Source organism: Petaurus breviceps, unplaced genomic scaffold, assembly GCF_028583685.1.
Source record: "Petaurus breviceps papuanus isolate PSGF00001 unplaced genomic scaffold, PetGlider_PUasm1.0 224, whole genome shotgun sequence".
NCBI lineage: Eukaryota > Metazoa > Chordata > Mammalia > Diprotodontia > Petauridae > Petaurus > Petaurus breviceps.
This window is the reverse complement of record NW_027185887.1, coordinates 10379649-10394886: the sequence shown is the minus strand read 5'-3', so window position 1 is coordinate 10394886 and position 15238 is coordinate 10379649. Positions and strand designations below refer to the sequence as shown.

Below are 15238 nucleotides of genomic sequence, written 5' to 3'. Positions count from 1 at the left end.
ATTATTAGTGAACTGATACATTTGTATATGGTTATTGATCAGCATCTGGCATGTACTAGGACCCTTAATAAAATATTTGTTATTGAGTGATCACTTACATTTCTTCCTGTAAGAACGGTTGGTTCAAATTCTTTGATTACTTAACTGATTGGAACCTACTTATTCTTTAAAACCCTGAAGTTCTATTTCTTCTATACAACCTTCCTTGACACCACTTAGAACACAGTGCTCCCACCCTGACATCTAGGAAACTAGATGGCGAAGTGTATTGGGTGTTAGGCCTTGATTCAAGAATGCCTGAGTTCAAATCCAGACTCAGTCACTTACTAGCTGTGTGACTTTGGGCAAATCTTAACAACTCTGTTCGCCTCAGTTTCTCCATCTACCAAATAGGTCTAATAAGAGCACTAACTTCCCAGAGCCATTGTGCAGATCAAATGAAATAATACTTATAAAACACTTAGCGTGGTATCTGGCACACATAGTAGTTGATTAATAAGTTCTCGTTCCCTTCCCTGTCTCAGAACTCTGTTAGCATTCATTGTGGTTATTTTAAATTTGGCACGTATTTCCTGCCTTGCAGTTTACCATTTTTTTTAAACCATATATTGTATCCCAAATTTGATTATATGTTCCCTGAAGGGAAAAAAGATGACTTTTATACTTCATACACTTAATCTCCCAAAGCCCTTCGGCAATACCCTTGCATGTAGAAGAACCTGCCAGAGCTTGTACTCCCCCTGGCATTGTCTTCAAAATCCTGGATTACCATCATCATACCGTGGTGAAGTATTAGTCAGACTTTTGTTACACTATTCATGTATTTAAATCATTAAATCATCCTTGAACACATTCTAAATTAGTGGAATCCAGATTAGTCCACAGAAGCTTGTTCATTAATTTCAATCATGCTCAACACTTTGTGACCTCATTTGAGGTTTTCTTGTCAAGGACACTGGAGTTGTTTGCCATTTTCTTCTATAGCTCATTGTACAGATGAGGAAATTGAGGCAAACAGGGTCCAGTGACTTCCCTGGGGTCACACAGCTAGTAAGTGTCTGAGGCCAGATTTGTACTCAGGAAAATGAGTCTTCCTGACTCCAGGCCTGATTCTCTATCCACTATGCCATCTAGCTGCCCCCTACAAAAGCTATCCTATGATATACAAAGTCTGCTGTTCAAACCTTAGATTCTAATATGACTCTTAAAATGGTGTTCCATCCTTTCTAGCTCTTTCTGCTTACCAATAGTTTTTTTCCTATAATAATTGGCAGAACATATGAAATTTTTCATGGTTATGCTGTTGGATTTGATGCTTTTGTGTAGTCAGAATAGCATGGCTAAATTAATAGCCCTTTTCTCCGCCTCCTTTTTTTCTCCTTATACACTTATCACTCATACTCAGAAGTCATCTTTTTTTTCCTTTTTTTTTGGAGGGGGGAAGGCAGGGCAATCAGGGTTAAGTGATTTGCCCAACGTCATACAGATAGTAAGTTTGATCAAGTGTCTGAGGCAGGATTTGAACTCAGGTCCTCCTTACTACAGGGCCGGTGCTCTATTCACTGTACCATCTAGCCACCCCCCTTTTTTCTTCTTTGTCATCTTAACATAATTTCTTCCTCCTGCTCCTCCTTCTCCTTATTATTCTAAATTTAATTCTTCTGCTCTTCTTCCTTTTCCTTCTCCTTCTCCTCCTCCCTTTCCCTTCATCCCATCTGCCCTATTTCAGCTATACCTACTTCAGTCACCTTCTTTGCATGATTCTCATCACTTCATTGTTACTTTGACCATAGCTGTTGTCTCAATATTACATTGATCCCTGGATGTGGGTGGGGATGAGGGAGGGGGTATATCTGGTCCAGCAGATTCTGAGACCTCCCCCACTTACCTGCCTATTCACATTTCCAGACTCCATTTTTACATTGCTCACTGCTCCATTCCAGCTTCAGAATTTCCTCATTTTTTTATATTCTGTCTCTAATCTTGAATATAAAGCCCATTTGCAGAGATAATGGGACCAGTTCCTCATGGGGAATTTTAATTCATGCTAAATATTGGGAATAAATAATTTGATGGTGAAAGTTCAATAAGAAATTCAGTTTAGTGTAAAACTTGTATTGAGATTTCAGAAAAATATTTTGGGTAATTAGACTTTTTATCACTTACATGGACTGCCTCTGTTACTTCTGAAAGCAATTAAAAAGCACAGTCACACAGTGTTTATGTTTCTGGACCTCAGATCCTTTATCTGGGGAAAAAAATGAGAGCAATGGATTAAATCTCTGAGGTTTCTTCTATCTCTAACATTATGGAAATATGTAATACTACTGAAATTGGATTGTGGTCATTAGATTTGACAGGATACACGCAGTGCCCCAGGGAGGCAGCACACTTCTTGTTTGTTCAAGCCAGGTGGATATTTGGTCACCTCTACACACTCTCAGCTGGGAGGCATTGACTATCATGTCCTGTCTCTTTTTTTACTAGCACCAGTAACATATGTTCTATCATCTGGTGGAAGTCATGGTTATTCTATAATTGTCCATTGTAGTATGAGAAGCTATGGCATCCTCAGAAAGTCCAAATTCTATCTGTGGTAGATCAGCCTCATACCACTTTTATATTTGCATTGAGTTAGAGGATTTTCTCCATTGTTTGTTTTACACTTTTCCATCCTCAAACCCCTTAACTCTGATGTCGTTGAATGCTTTTTGAGTTTACCATTTCAAAATGGAATATTTATGTGGTTTGATTTCACCAGAAATGATAGTTTTTTGGATCTCATTTGTGTCTAGACAAAATTCAATGTCTTTAGATCTTCAGTCTTAGATCATTACATTCTTGAGTTCCCTGGAGATTCTAAATTTTGTATATTTTTCTACTCTTCCTTTTCTGATCTTATTGTACATGAGACTTTGGATAAGCATTTTAACATCACTATGCTAAATAAAATATTTTCTTAGAAGCTTATATTTCTTTAAGTAATTTTCACCTTAAGAATTCTAGAATTTCTATCTAGAATTTTTCATTATGAATTTCTCTTGAAAAAAGTGAAAATCTTGGTTTTATAAAAAAGGAAAGATAAATGGATTCTGAAATGGAAAAAAATAATAGAGAACAAGAGAGAGATATTACAGGACTAGAGAAGGACAAATATCCTTCTCTCCCTCTACCATTAAAAAAAAAGAAAATGGAGAGAGTGGAATCTTTAATTAATAGGCTAATGAATGACCTTGACTTCAGTTCCAGCAATGCATACAACATATTAAAGGGATGGTTAATGAATATCTAGAAAAGGAAGTGGTAATAACAAAGAACTAGCCTGGTTTCAACGGGAATAGGTCACACTTTACTAGCTTCATTTCCTTTTTTCACAAGATTACAAGATTGATAAATTACATTGTCTTTGCATTTTACATACTGTCCCCCACATTTTATATGAGGCCTTCTGATCCCTCAACTACCTACCCTTTGAGATTGTGTTTTACTTTGTACATATTTACTGTTTAAATCTGTAGATAGCTGGTTAAGAAAACTGGGTTTTCGTTCTCTCCCTCTCATTCTTTCTCTCTCTCCTTCTTGTCCCTCCCTACTTCCCTCTCGTTTTCTCTCTCCTCTAACTCTTTCTCTCTGTTCCCTTTTTCTCCTTTCCCTCCCCCTTCTCTGCCTCCCTCTCTCTCTTTCTCTGTCTCTATTTGTGTGTGTATACATTCACTTTGGTGTTGTATGATTTTCTGATATTTGTGGAATTCTTATAGGAATGGATAGAAATAATGCATTTTTTGAACAGCAGTGTTTTAGATTGTTACTTTTGTTTCATAATACCATAAAATTATCAGATGGTTGCATTATTATAAGGAGAAAAATAGTATTGACATATAGATAATTAGAAAAAATACCTTGCTTTTCTTTAGATTTTTGGCTTACAACATATTTAACTAGTAAGCTATGTATAAGGGTTGTGATAATGAAAAACAGAACAATGTCTCAAAGGAATATTGCTTAATTTTGTAATTTAAGAAATACCTGTACCAGCAATGTTAGTTACATTATGCCCTATTATGCCTAATTTATGTACATCCAATGCAGACTTTTTCTCTGAAATGAAAATGCTTCTGTTCATTTTAGTTAACAAAAGAAATGTTGCCATGAATATAGTAATTTAATAATGGCATATTATGTGAATTGGTAGACATCCGAGCTGAATCTTTACCAAATCATTGTATTGAAATGAAAAACTTAAATCACAGAAATTGTATTTAAATCCCAAAATTAGGGGAAAATTTTTCTTTTCCATCTTCCAACTGGATTTTTTGATTATTAAAATTTGATGGTAGTGTTTTGCTGCTATGCTCTTTCACTAATAAAGATTTATTTTATTTCTACCTTGATGATTATTGAAGAACAAAAGTATAAAAATACCTCTTTAGATGCAATAATTGTAAATGACAATATCATAGGTATTTGAAATACTGAAGTACTTTATGGGTTAATTCTATAATGTCAAATTTAATTTCCTCCTAAATGTGAGTTAATAGAATCAGATGGCACATTGCAATGCTAAACATTTTTTATAATTATTCCTCTGTTGTGTAAAAGTATTTAAAAGCAGAAGGAAATGCAAGGGAGTCTTTCCCCCTTCCTCTTCTTTTTTTTTTCCTACCATAAAATGCCATAATTCCATTATATGATTTGTAATCAACCTTGTTAAGCCTTCAGGTTTTTTTTTTTAATTCTAAACATTTAATAATTTTAACAAAGATTCTATAAAGTTGTGTTCTCATTTTTATTTTTAAAACAAGATTGAATTGTACCAATGGAAATGTAATAAAATATCCAAGCATCTTCTGACATGAGTTTGTAGTTTTCTTTGTGAAATCCTTTTAATTTTATTAAGCTTCTTATCCAACTTCCATAATAATAATGATAATACCAGTAATACCTAGAATTTTTATAACACTTTAAATATTTCATCTCATTGATCCATGCATTTAGTAGAATTTCGAGAGAGACCCAGACAGATAAAAAACTGTTTTCAGAGAGAGTTGCCACCATCAGCTTCTAATTATCTGTGTTAATGGACTAGGCTGTTAAAATTTACCTCCTGTTCTGACTGTAGCTGAAAGGTTACCTTTCTTTCTGCAGTAAGCCTTCGCATTTAAAGTGTTTACATCTTCTCCTACAACTGGACCCCTCACTCTTCTTGGCCTTTGAGCCTTGTTTTCAAAATAAGCAATTTAGTTTCCTTTTCTCCTTGTAGAGTCCATTTAAAAATTATATTTGCTGCCTACTCTGGTGTCTTTATTGTGATCTCTACAACCTTTTTCTCTGTGCTTTGCTTATCTTTCTTTTATTGATAAGTAAATAAATTCCAGGAAAGCAAACTGTGTAAGGTAATTATAGAATGGTGGAGCTTGAAGAAACCTTAGAAATTATGTAGTTCAACCCCTTCCTTTTGTAGTATTTGCTACAAATTTGGGGTAGCTAGGTGGCAAAGTGGATAGAACACCAAGCCTGGAGTCAGGAAAACTGATTTTCCTGCATGCAAATCTGGCCTCAGACATTTACGGGTTGTATGACCCTGGGCAAGTCACTTCACCCTGTGTACCTTGGTTTCTTCATCTGTAAAATGAGCTGGAGAAGGAAATGGCTAAGCCGTTCTAGTATTTTTGCTAAGAAAACCCCAAATGAGGTCATGAAGAATCAAACAGGCCTGGAAAAAGTGAACAACAAAACCCCTTCCTTTTGTAGCATCTACAAAGTTTGAATGTTTTGCACATGCTAGTTCTAATTTGCCGTGCCTCCTGATTGATAGATATAGCATGTATGATTTAGACATTCTGAGACATCATTCATGGGGCAATTAATTGTATCAGCAATGCCATATTCACAATGCCTATAGAGATTACAAATATGCTGATATAATTATCCATCACAAAATACGTCAGGTTTGCCATTTGGGGAAATAAACTAGAAAATTTATTAAGATACCAAAAGACTGAGTCCCAAAACCAGAAAGTGAAAGCCATCAGAGTAGTTATGATATTGGCACAGGTAGATAAAGTAGAAAGCACCCACATTTTCAAGCCTTTAAAACAGAACAAGCTACCTCAGGCAAAGGTCCTCCTCTCCCCACTCACAGCAACCACCCAGCGTCCTGGAAGCACGCTCCCAGCAGCTCCGGCCCCTGGCAGTCCTCAGCAGGAGTCCTTAGCAGAAAGTCCTGCTCCCAGCAGCTCCGGCCGCTGGCAGTGCTCAGCAGGGGTCCTAACTCAAAAAAAAAAAAAAAAAAGGCAACCGCCGCCAACTGCCAACTGCAGGACCGTTAGCTCGGCTTTTCACTTTCTCTTGCTCTGCTATGTCAGCACGTCCATGGGGCATGGGAGATCTTTAAATCCCATAACCCTTACATTAATGTATAAAATTGTAAGAAGAATTAGAGTTTTGAGCCTTGATCTTAGGGGAGAGGCTTTATCTCATTGTCATATTAATCATTAAACATTAAAAAAAAATCAGTTCAATACACAATTAAACATCCACATTAGAATCCTAGGCACTAAGGATGCAAGTTAAAAAAAAAGATAGTCCCTGCCCTGAAGAAGTATACATGGTCTAAGAAGGGATAGAATTTGTGCATAATTCTCTGTAATACAAGTTAGAGTAGGAAGGGAGGGTTTAAAGAATGATGTTAAAAGAGAAGCAACGATTAAGTGCTTACTATGTTAAAGCTCTGTGTTAAGCACTGAAAGAAAACCCCCCAAAAGTACAAAAGACACACAAATAAAATACAAAGAAAGGCAAGAACAAGGTCATATAACCTCGAGGGAACTTCCATTGTATTGGGGGAGACACTATGAAAGTAACTATGTGTATATAAAATATGTATTTCATGGGGGGGGGGGGCCAATGAAGACCTCCCACAGAAGATGGGTTTTGTTTGAAGGAAACCAGGGAAGCCCAAGGAGGAGAGGTGAGGGAGAAGAGTGGTCCAGAAATGGTAAACAGCCAATGAAAAGAGTTGGAGATAGGAAATGTATGAGGAACAGCAAGCAAGTTGATTAGTGTGGCTGTATTGTAGAGCATTTGGAAAAGAATAATAGAGAAAACAGGGCCCAAAAAAGAATGTTTGAGATGAGGAGTGATCAATTCTAACTGTGGGAAGCAAGAAAGCCTTGATGGAAGAGATGATTTATGAGGTTAAACCAAAGAATTCACATGAATTATAAAAAGAAATTTCTTTTTGGATTCATGAAAAAATTCTGAAATTTGACAAAATGGCTGATTTTTTTAAAATGGAAAATAATGATCTTCAAATAGATTTCATTCCTATAAATGTTAGGATTAGTAATAGGGTTTCATTACTACAAGTATTTAGCAAGTGATTATTCTCTAAGTAGAAAACAAATATTTTGCCATGAGGAAAAGCAAGAATCTAGTATAAGACATTTCATAGAGAAAGAAGATAAGCAGTCCTATTTTTGTTTTTGTTTCTTTTAAAACAAAGGTTCTTAACAGCAGTCTGTGAATTTTTTTTTAATATTGCTAATGTTTGATGTTGTTCAATCTGTTTTCAGTTGTGTCTCACTCTCTATGACCTCATTTGGGCTTTTCTTGACAAAGATACTGGACTGGTTTGCCGTTTTCTTTTCCAGCTCATTTTACAGATGATGAAACTGAGGCAAACAGGGTGAAATGACTTACCCAGGGTCACACAGCTAGTCACTATCTGAGGCCAGCTTTGAACTCAGGGAGATGAGTGTTCCTGACTCTAGGCCAGCACTCTATCCACTGTGCCACCTAGCTACCTACTTGATAATGGTGTTTCCATATAATTGGTTTCTTTAGTTATGGTTCATGTTTTATTTTATACTTTCAAAACATTATCCCAAGAAGTAGTCTGTAGACTCCTATAGACTGAGAGGAAGTCAACAGACTGTCAAAGAAGTCCATGACATAAAGAGGTCCTTGTTTTAAACCAATTCAATATTCTGAAATTTAAAGCGGTTAGCTGATAGCACTGTTATTTAACACTATTACTTGAGAATTTTCTCTTTTAACTTGTTTGAAACCTATATCATGATTAATAATCTGCAAATCTTCTTTTAGGGCACAAGGTTCATAATTACAATTGCACATGATGCAAAGAGTCATTCTTGCCTTAGTTTCCTCCTCTGTAGAAGGCATGAGTAGGACTGGGTGGCTGCTGCATCACCTTCCAGCCCTATGAGTTTGTGTGTTTGTAGCTGTAGCATCTGGAATCTGACAAAAGTACCTTATCACAATATATCTATGTCCATACCTTTTATCCTTCACTTGAACCCGACTAGGGTGGTTTCACACTGTTTTAGGAATTTTGGTGTGTATCCCCATTTTCAGCTTTTTGGATTTTCTGCTTATCTGAATGTTTCATGTTTTCAGATTTTCAGCCTATCTTCTCACTTTATTTTTATTTTTCCCCTTTCCTCTCATATTGTTTAACTGTAAAATGTGATCTTGTAGGTGATTGTAATCTGTATTTTGAAGGGTTTTTTTTCATTGTGGTCTGAAGATGCGGGGTATATATTTGATGCTCGTAATAGTCCAGTTAAAATTTGTTATCTTCCCTAAGGAATAAGGAACATACTTAGAGTTATATTGTATCTCAGTTCTTGTAAAAATTGATAGGGGCTATTAGCAATTAAACTTCTATGTAAATAAGTGGACTTGTGTATCAATTTGAAGAAAATGAAGAAAAATCTGGGAATTTTTATTTTGGGACATTTGAATATTTTTTATCTTGCTTAGAAGGAATTTTGACCATAAAAGGACGGACAAAGCTGCACACAGGCAAAGTTAGTCTCCCCAGTCTGCCTTATACATTTTCCCTCCATTTTCCAGGGGCCCAACAAGCATTTATTAGCCCATGTGTCAATCACTATGCTTCAGTATCCCTGGAGATACAAAGACAAACAAAAACAACCCTGGCCTCAAGAAGTTCATTTTCTAATGAAGGAGACAAGAATGAAAATAATTTATATACAAGATATACACAGAGTAGATGAAAGGTAATCTCAAAGGGGAAGGTGCTAGCAACTGGGGGTACCAGGAAAGGCCTCCTGCATAAAGTCAGATTTAGTCAGATTTTTTTTCAGAGAAAAGTAATCTATCAAGCTTTATTCATACTAAATTGTTTATGACTATACAATTTTACTTCAAAATAAGAATGATAAATAGGAAGGGAAACCACAACCACACGAATGGGGGAGGAAACTAAGTTCATTTTACTAATTACCTGGACAACAGCTCCAGTTCTGACAACTGCAGGATTTAAACCTGTTTCTTTTTTTTTCCCTAGGTGTGTCCTCTCTAAGTATTCAGTTTGCCAAACTCCCAAAGGGACTCAAACACTTAAATTTATCTAAAACCTCATTATCACCTAAAGGTACTGTATATTGGTCTATTTTGTATTATTGAATATGTTCATCACTTTAAAAAAAATGACAAAATGGGGGCAGCTAGGGGGCACAATGGATAGAGCACTGATCCCAGAGTCAGAAGGACCTGAATTCAAATCTGGTCTCAGACAATTGATATTTAATTGCTGTGTGACCCTGGGCAAGTCACTTAACCTCCATTGCCTCACAAAAACCAAATAGACAGATAAAAACAATGATAGAATATAGGACCTGGAAGGAAACTTAACAACCATATGTAGTTAGTTCAACATTCAAATTTTAGAGATGATGAAATGAAGGCCTGGAGACATTGATTAGTCCAAAGGTCATAAAGCTAATTGCTGGCAGAGTTAGAATTAAAATAGTGGTGTTTTGACATCTAATAAAAAAATCAGAATAATAACAACAATAATAATAGTTGGTATTTCAAAATTTTCAAAGCATGTTACAAATACTCTTCTTCGATTCTCAATACAAACCTGGGTGATAAGTGTTATTGTTACCCTCATTTTACACATGAAAAACTGAAGTAGACAGAGTTTAAGTGACTTGTCCAGAGTCTCACAGCTAAGTAAATGTCTGAGGCTGAATTTGAATTCAGGATTTCCCAACTCCAGGTCCACCTCTCTCTCCATCTTACCATCTGTCTGCCATGGTCTAGTCCAGTTAGACTAACTGCAGTCTCAATATAGTTTGAGCTTTTAGAAAATTATTATGGATTTTAAAATAATATATGGATTATAAGGATATTTTTAAGTTATCTAGAAGATACATTTAGTTAAAACAGATTTTCACCTAAAACTAGTTAACAAATGTTCTTGAAACTGAGGAACTTTTAGAAATGCTTGTTACCTTCAGTTTTCTTCATGAATTTGTTATGAAAGTAGATTACAAAGTCTTTGCACAATGGTTTATGAAAATATATAAATGGATCCCTCCCCCCTTCAAAATCTTAATAAGGTCACAGTTTTCAGAAACCATTAGACTGATTCTTTTTGTGTCAGAAATTTTTTACTGTTCCACCACCATGGGCCATTTCGAGTCCTCACTTCCCTACCGTGTTTCCCCAATAATAAGACACTGCCTTATTATTTTTTTGGACAGAAAAACACCAGAGGGCTTATTTTCAGGGGAGGGCTTATTTTAATGAACATTGACAGCAATTTTAATAAACAGGTAAATGTGAACAAAAAAATGTACCTTTATTCAATAAGCAAATCACTGGGGAAGAACAGGATGACGCGCTCACTGCTGCAGCTCTGATTGGATGCAGCTCGGAGCACGGCATGCGTTTCACGGGGGGGGTGGGGACACGGTATACTATTTAGTCATTATTTCTTTCTATTAAGTGAAGTATCTCTGAGTATGTCAGCATGTACCTCTAGCTCATTGATAAAAGTAACTCTTCAAATGGATTCCCATTTTTTAGAAAAAGAAAAAATAAGGAATTCAAAAAAAGAAAAAGACTGCAATAAATTTATTTTATGCCTGAACTCTGATTTTATACCTCACTTCTTTTTTTTTAATAGTTGTATTCGTTCTAAAACGAATAAGTTAATCAACATTTTAAGTACATATTTTGGTTTTTTTTTTGGCCAGGCACTGTGCTAAATGATGGAGATATGGAGGGAAAAGAGAATAGTCCTGCCTCTTAAGGAGTTTATATTCTATTATTAATGTATAAATTATACTATTGAAACCATATCAAACCTAGATACTTCCTTATTCCTGTTTCTAGAATAATTACTCATTGTTCAGAGTGGAATCAAACTATTCATATGTTAGGAGTTAGTGGAAGGGGGAAAAATAAGGAGAGTATCTGTTTGTCTAGAAAGATCTATGTGACCTTAGACCTCAAAGTTGAAAGTAATGTTTTGTTTTTTTCTGCGTATAATAAACAAGTAAGCCATATAATAATCATGTAAACCTGTACCATAGCATAATTACATATTACCTTCCTAACATATGATTTCAACTTTGCTAAATATTAAGGGTCACATTATTCTCCACAATATAAAGATAATATCTTAATTATTGTCTTATGTTGTAAGAATAGGAAAATTATAATAAAAAATAAAATAATATTGTGTGGCATAGAATTGCAACCCATCCACAGAGCTAATGATGAGTTTGTTACTCTACAAATGATTAGAGAATAACAAGTGTATGGAGTAAGATGTCAGAAGTAGAAATATATTGTGAATTTTAGATAGCAATTTTGTAAAGTGGAAAATAATTTTTTTCTGAACCTTTGAGCTCAATGTGTTTAGAAAGGATTGCACTAATTGTATTATGGTCCTACTGTAAATCACTTTCATAAACAGCTTTCAAAGCCATGGAGATGCTTACAAAGAAAATGGACAATATAGGTTTCCCTCTAATAATACATATCTGTGCAGTATATATGATATTGTTTCTAGTGTATGGGGTGACACTGAATTGCACTTAGGTCATTATCTCTGTGGATCCCAACATATACCATTCATCTTAGAAACTAGTAGGGAACTATTTCATCACTAGAATTCCTGGATGACCACTTATCAGGGATAATGTACTTCCCTTCAGGGTTGGACTTGGTGACTTCTGAGCTTTAGACTAAGAGACTAAAAAGATTTGTGAGTAGTGTAGTGACACAATTAGATTTGTACAGCAAGGATAAAACTTATCTGCCAAACTACACAAGAAAAGTCTCATTCCTATAGCATCACAGCCTGCATATATATATGATAGCAAAGAATGCAAAGGAAAAAAAAATCAGTTTGTCAAGTGTAAATATTTAGTATTTGTCCAACTGTTTTTCAGTAAGGTCTAGCTCTTCATGACCCCATTTAGGGTTTTCTTGGCAAAGATAGTGGAATGGCTTGCCATTTCTTTCTCCATTTTATAATGAGGACACTGAGGTGTACCGGGTTAAGTGACTTGTTTAGGATCACACAGCTAGTTAAGTGTCTGAGGCTGGGTTTAAACTCAGATCTTCCTGACTCCAGGCTGGCTGCTCTATCCACTATACTACCTAGCTGCCCCAAGTATTTAGCAGTCTTCTAAATGAACTACTTAACTAAATTAAATAGTTAGTAGTACCATAAATTAAGTAGTCTGCAGGACAGAAGCAGCATGTTGCTATAGAGTACAATGAGCATTGGATAGTATCAAAAGATATGTCAGTTCCTTGTTTCCTATGGGACCTTGGACAAAATATTTTACTTCCTTAGTGCCTTCATCGTAACAATGACGGTGATAGATATTTTCTATGATCCCATGCCACTATTGTCAGCAAGTCCATTGGAGTGCTGGTATAGTACAGCTGAGCAATGTTTTCATAGTGCTCTAAGATTTATAAGAGACTTTAGGTATGTTATCCTCCTTTGATCCTTGTGAGAGAGGTAGGTGTAATTATTGTTCCCATTTTACAGATGAGGAAACTGAGTCTGAAAGCTTAAATTACTTGCTCAGGGTCACACAGCTAATAAGTGTCTGAATCAGATTTTGAAATCAAGTCTAACCTACACCAAAGCCAGGACTCTGAGGACTAGGAAGGTTAAGTTATTTGTTTAAGGCCACACAAGTAGTGTTAGGAGAAACATTTGATTCCAAACCCAGTACTTTTATTCATGTTGCCTCCTGTTCTCTCTCTAAAATAGGTTAAATAGTAGATTATACTGCAAAGTATAATTTAAAAATTCATTAGCTAGATAGCATAGTGGATAGTACACTGTGCTTCAAATCAGGAAAACTCCTCTTGAATTAAATTTGGCCTCAGACACTTCCTTAGCTGTGTGACCCTGGGCAAGTCATATAACCCTGTTTGCCTCAGTTTCCTCATCTATAAAATGAACTGGAGAAGGAAATGGCAATCCAGTTTAGGAGGTTTGCCAAGGAAACTCCAGTTGGCGTCATGAAGAATTGGCCATGACTGGAAAAGACTGAACCACAAAAACTACAAAGCCCTTTGAGATCCTTAGGGAAAGGATGTTTTTTTTTTTTTTTACATAATTTGGATAGCTTAGGAATTGTGCCCCCATATCATCAACCTTTCCAGTTTTCTTAAAATTAGTTTTCATAGAATCATAAAGACCCGGAAGGGATATAATTCAATTCAGCTGCCTTACATATGAGGAAAATAAAGCCAAGAGGCTTTAAGTGACTTACCTAGTGTCACACAAATATGTCTATCAAAGATCTGGGATTTTAACCAAATTCCTCTTCAATGCTATCAATAGGAAGATTTCTTTGACTACCCCATTCCGTCTTTTGTTACAGCGCAGCCATTCTGTTTGCAGCTCAGTCATTCCTAGAAGTACCTTTTCCCTTCCCCCTTTCCACTTCAAATTGAGTCCTCCCATATAATGATGGTCAATGTAAATAGAAACAAATGTATGGAACATTTAAATGCTAAATTGCTTATTTATTCACGTGGATGTGAATTTTAAAATAGCGATACATGGTAGAAAGATGACTAGCCAAAAAGTCAGAATGAGTAGGCAAATGGCTATCATGGGCCATTCTAGAAATTGGCTTCCTTCTAACAATTACAAGAATTACAGAATGATAGATTTTTCAGAGTTAGAAAGACTGTCAAAGGTCATGAATTTCAGCCTTTACCTAAATAAAAATCTCCTTCCATGTACATATTTTGGATTAAAATAGGTTCATTTAAGTGGCAAATAGATTTTTCCCCCCTCCACTTGTCTCATTGATTATTAAAAGAGATGTTACAACAACTGCTAACATGACTGTTTCCTATTTTGCCTTTCTCTTCACGTGATCTAGGAACTGATCATGAAGTCCATATATTTGAAAATACTTCTATTAGTCTGAATTATTTTCCTTCTATTATTATTCATTGGGGTCACTATGATAATTGCATTTATAATCCTTAGGCTTGAGACCCATTCTAGATCCCACTAAGAGCCTTCCAGTATTTCCTTAAAACCCAGCATTTTATTGCAAATTATGTCAGCCAGTCAGTATCCCCAGAAGGCATCAATAATCAACTCTCACTGATTATGGGCTCTACCTATGGAGTTTAGATAAAAGAATGGAAAATGGAGCTTTCTGAATAGGAGGTAAGGGAGAATCAGGTCCTTGTTTCTGTTATTCTTCAGTTTTACTCTTCTTCCATTTTCTTTTCCCCTCTTGACTGACCTTTTCCTTAAAGTTCATTTGTAGACTAAGATGTAACTTCTATTTGTCACAACTGAAATCTTCACCTTTCTTCTTTAAGAACTTTTAGTGTGGCCAAGACTATGTTGGTGTTAAGATAGGAGGATTTATATACTCTCTTTTCCTCCTTCATATACATTTTGGAAGCTTAAGTTATATATTAAAATATTTATTTTGAAAAAACAAGTGAGATTTTATGTAGTCGCTATCTAAGTAGTGTGTCTTCAAATGTGCCTTTTCAAAGGCTATGGAATACCTAGAAAAATGATTGTACCAGGATTTGGGAAATCTGGGATTGGAACCTGTTTCTTTACACATAATAGCTCTATGACCAGGGCCATAAAGTTGCTTTAACTAGGACATGAGAGTTCTAGGGAAAAAGCACTTTGCTAAATCTTAAAGCACTTTATAAATATGAGTAGTTATTCATATTAAAAGGTCTTATTCTTATTTTTGAGTTGAGCTTCAAATAGTTTTAGGATCAAAAAGGAAATTAGTCTTGAGTAATTGGTAATACTTAACTAGTAGTTATAAGCACTGACTATTGTACAGAAAATTCTGTTTCCTTGTTTCAGTATATTTTTTAGTTTTATTTCCTTACTTCAGTATAATCTTTTCATTCTCCCACATCAATACCTTAC

The 15238-nt window shown here is 35.4% G+C and overlaps 1 protein-coding gene and 1 long non-coding RNA gene across 5 annotated transcripts in view; one reads left to right on the top strand and one right to left on the bottom strand.

Annotated features, from left to right (window-relative positions):
* Positions 1–15238, top strand: part of CARMIL1 (capping protein regulator and myosin 1 linker 1) — a 404323-nt gene that overhangs the window by 244728 nt on the left and 144357 nt on the right. For all 3 annotated transcript variants that reach the window (XM_069095035.1, XM_069095037.1, XM_069095036.1), the window contains exon 12: positions 9335–9421. In XM_069095035.1, the coding sequence (XP_068951136.1) occupies positions 9335–9421 (87 nt within the window). The remainder of the gene's footprint in view (positions 1–9334; positions 9422–15238) is intronic.
* Positions 1–15238, bottom strand: part of LOC138166537 (uncharacterized) — a 101069-nt gene that overhangs the window by 23465 nt on the left and 62366 nt on the right. The window contains exon 3 of one of the 2 annotated variants that reach the window (XR_011169611.1): positions 2167–2248. The exons of the other annotated variant lie outside the window; for it this stretch is intronic. This is a non-coding gene — a long non-coding RNA (uncharacterized lncRNA). The remainder of the gene's footprint in view (positions 1–2166; positions 2249–15238) is intronic. 2 annotated transcript variants of the gene reach the window in all.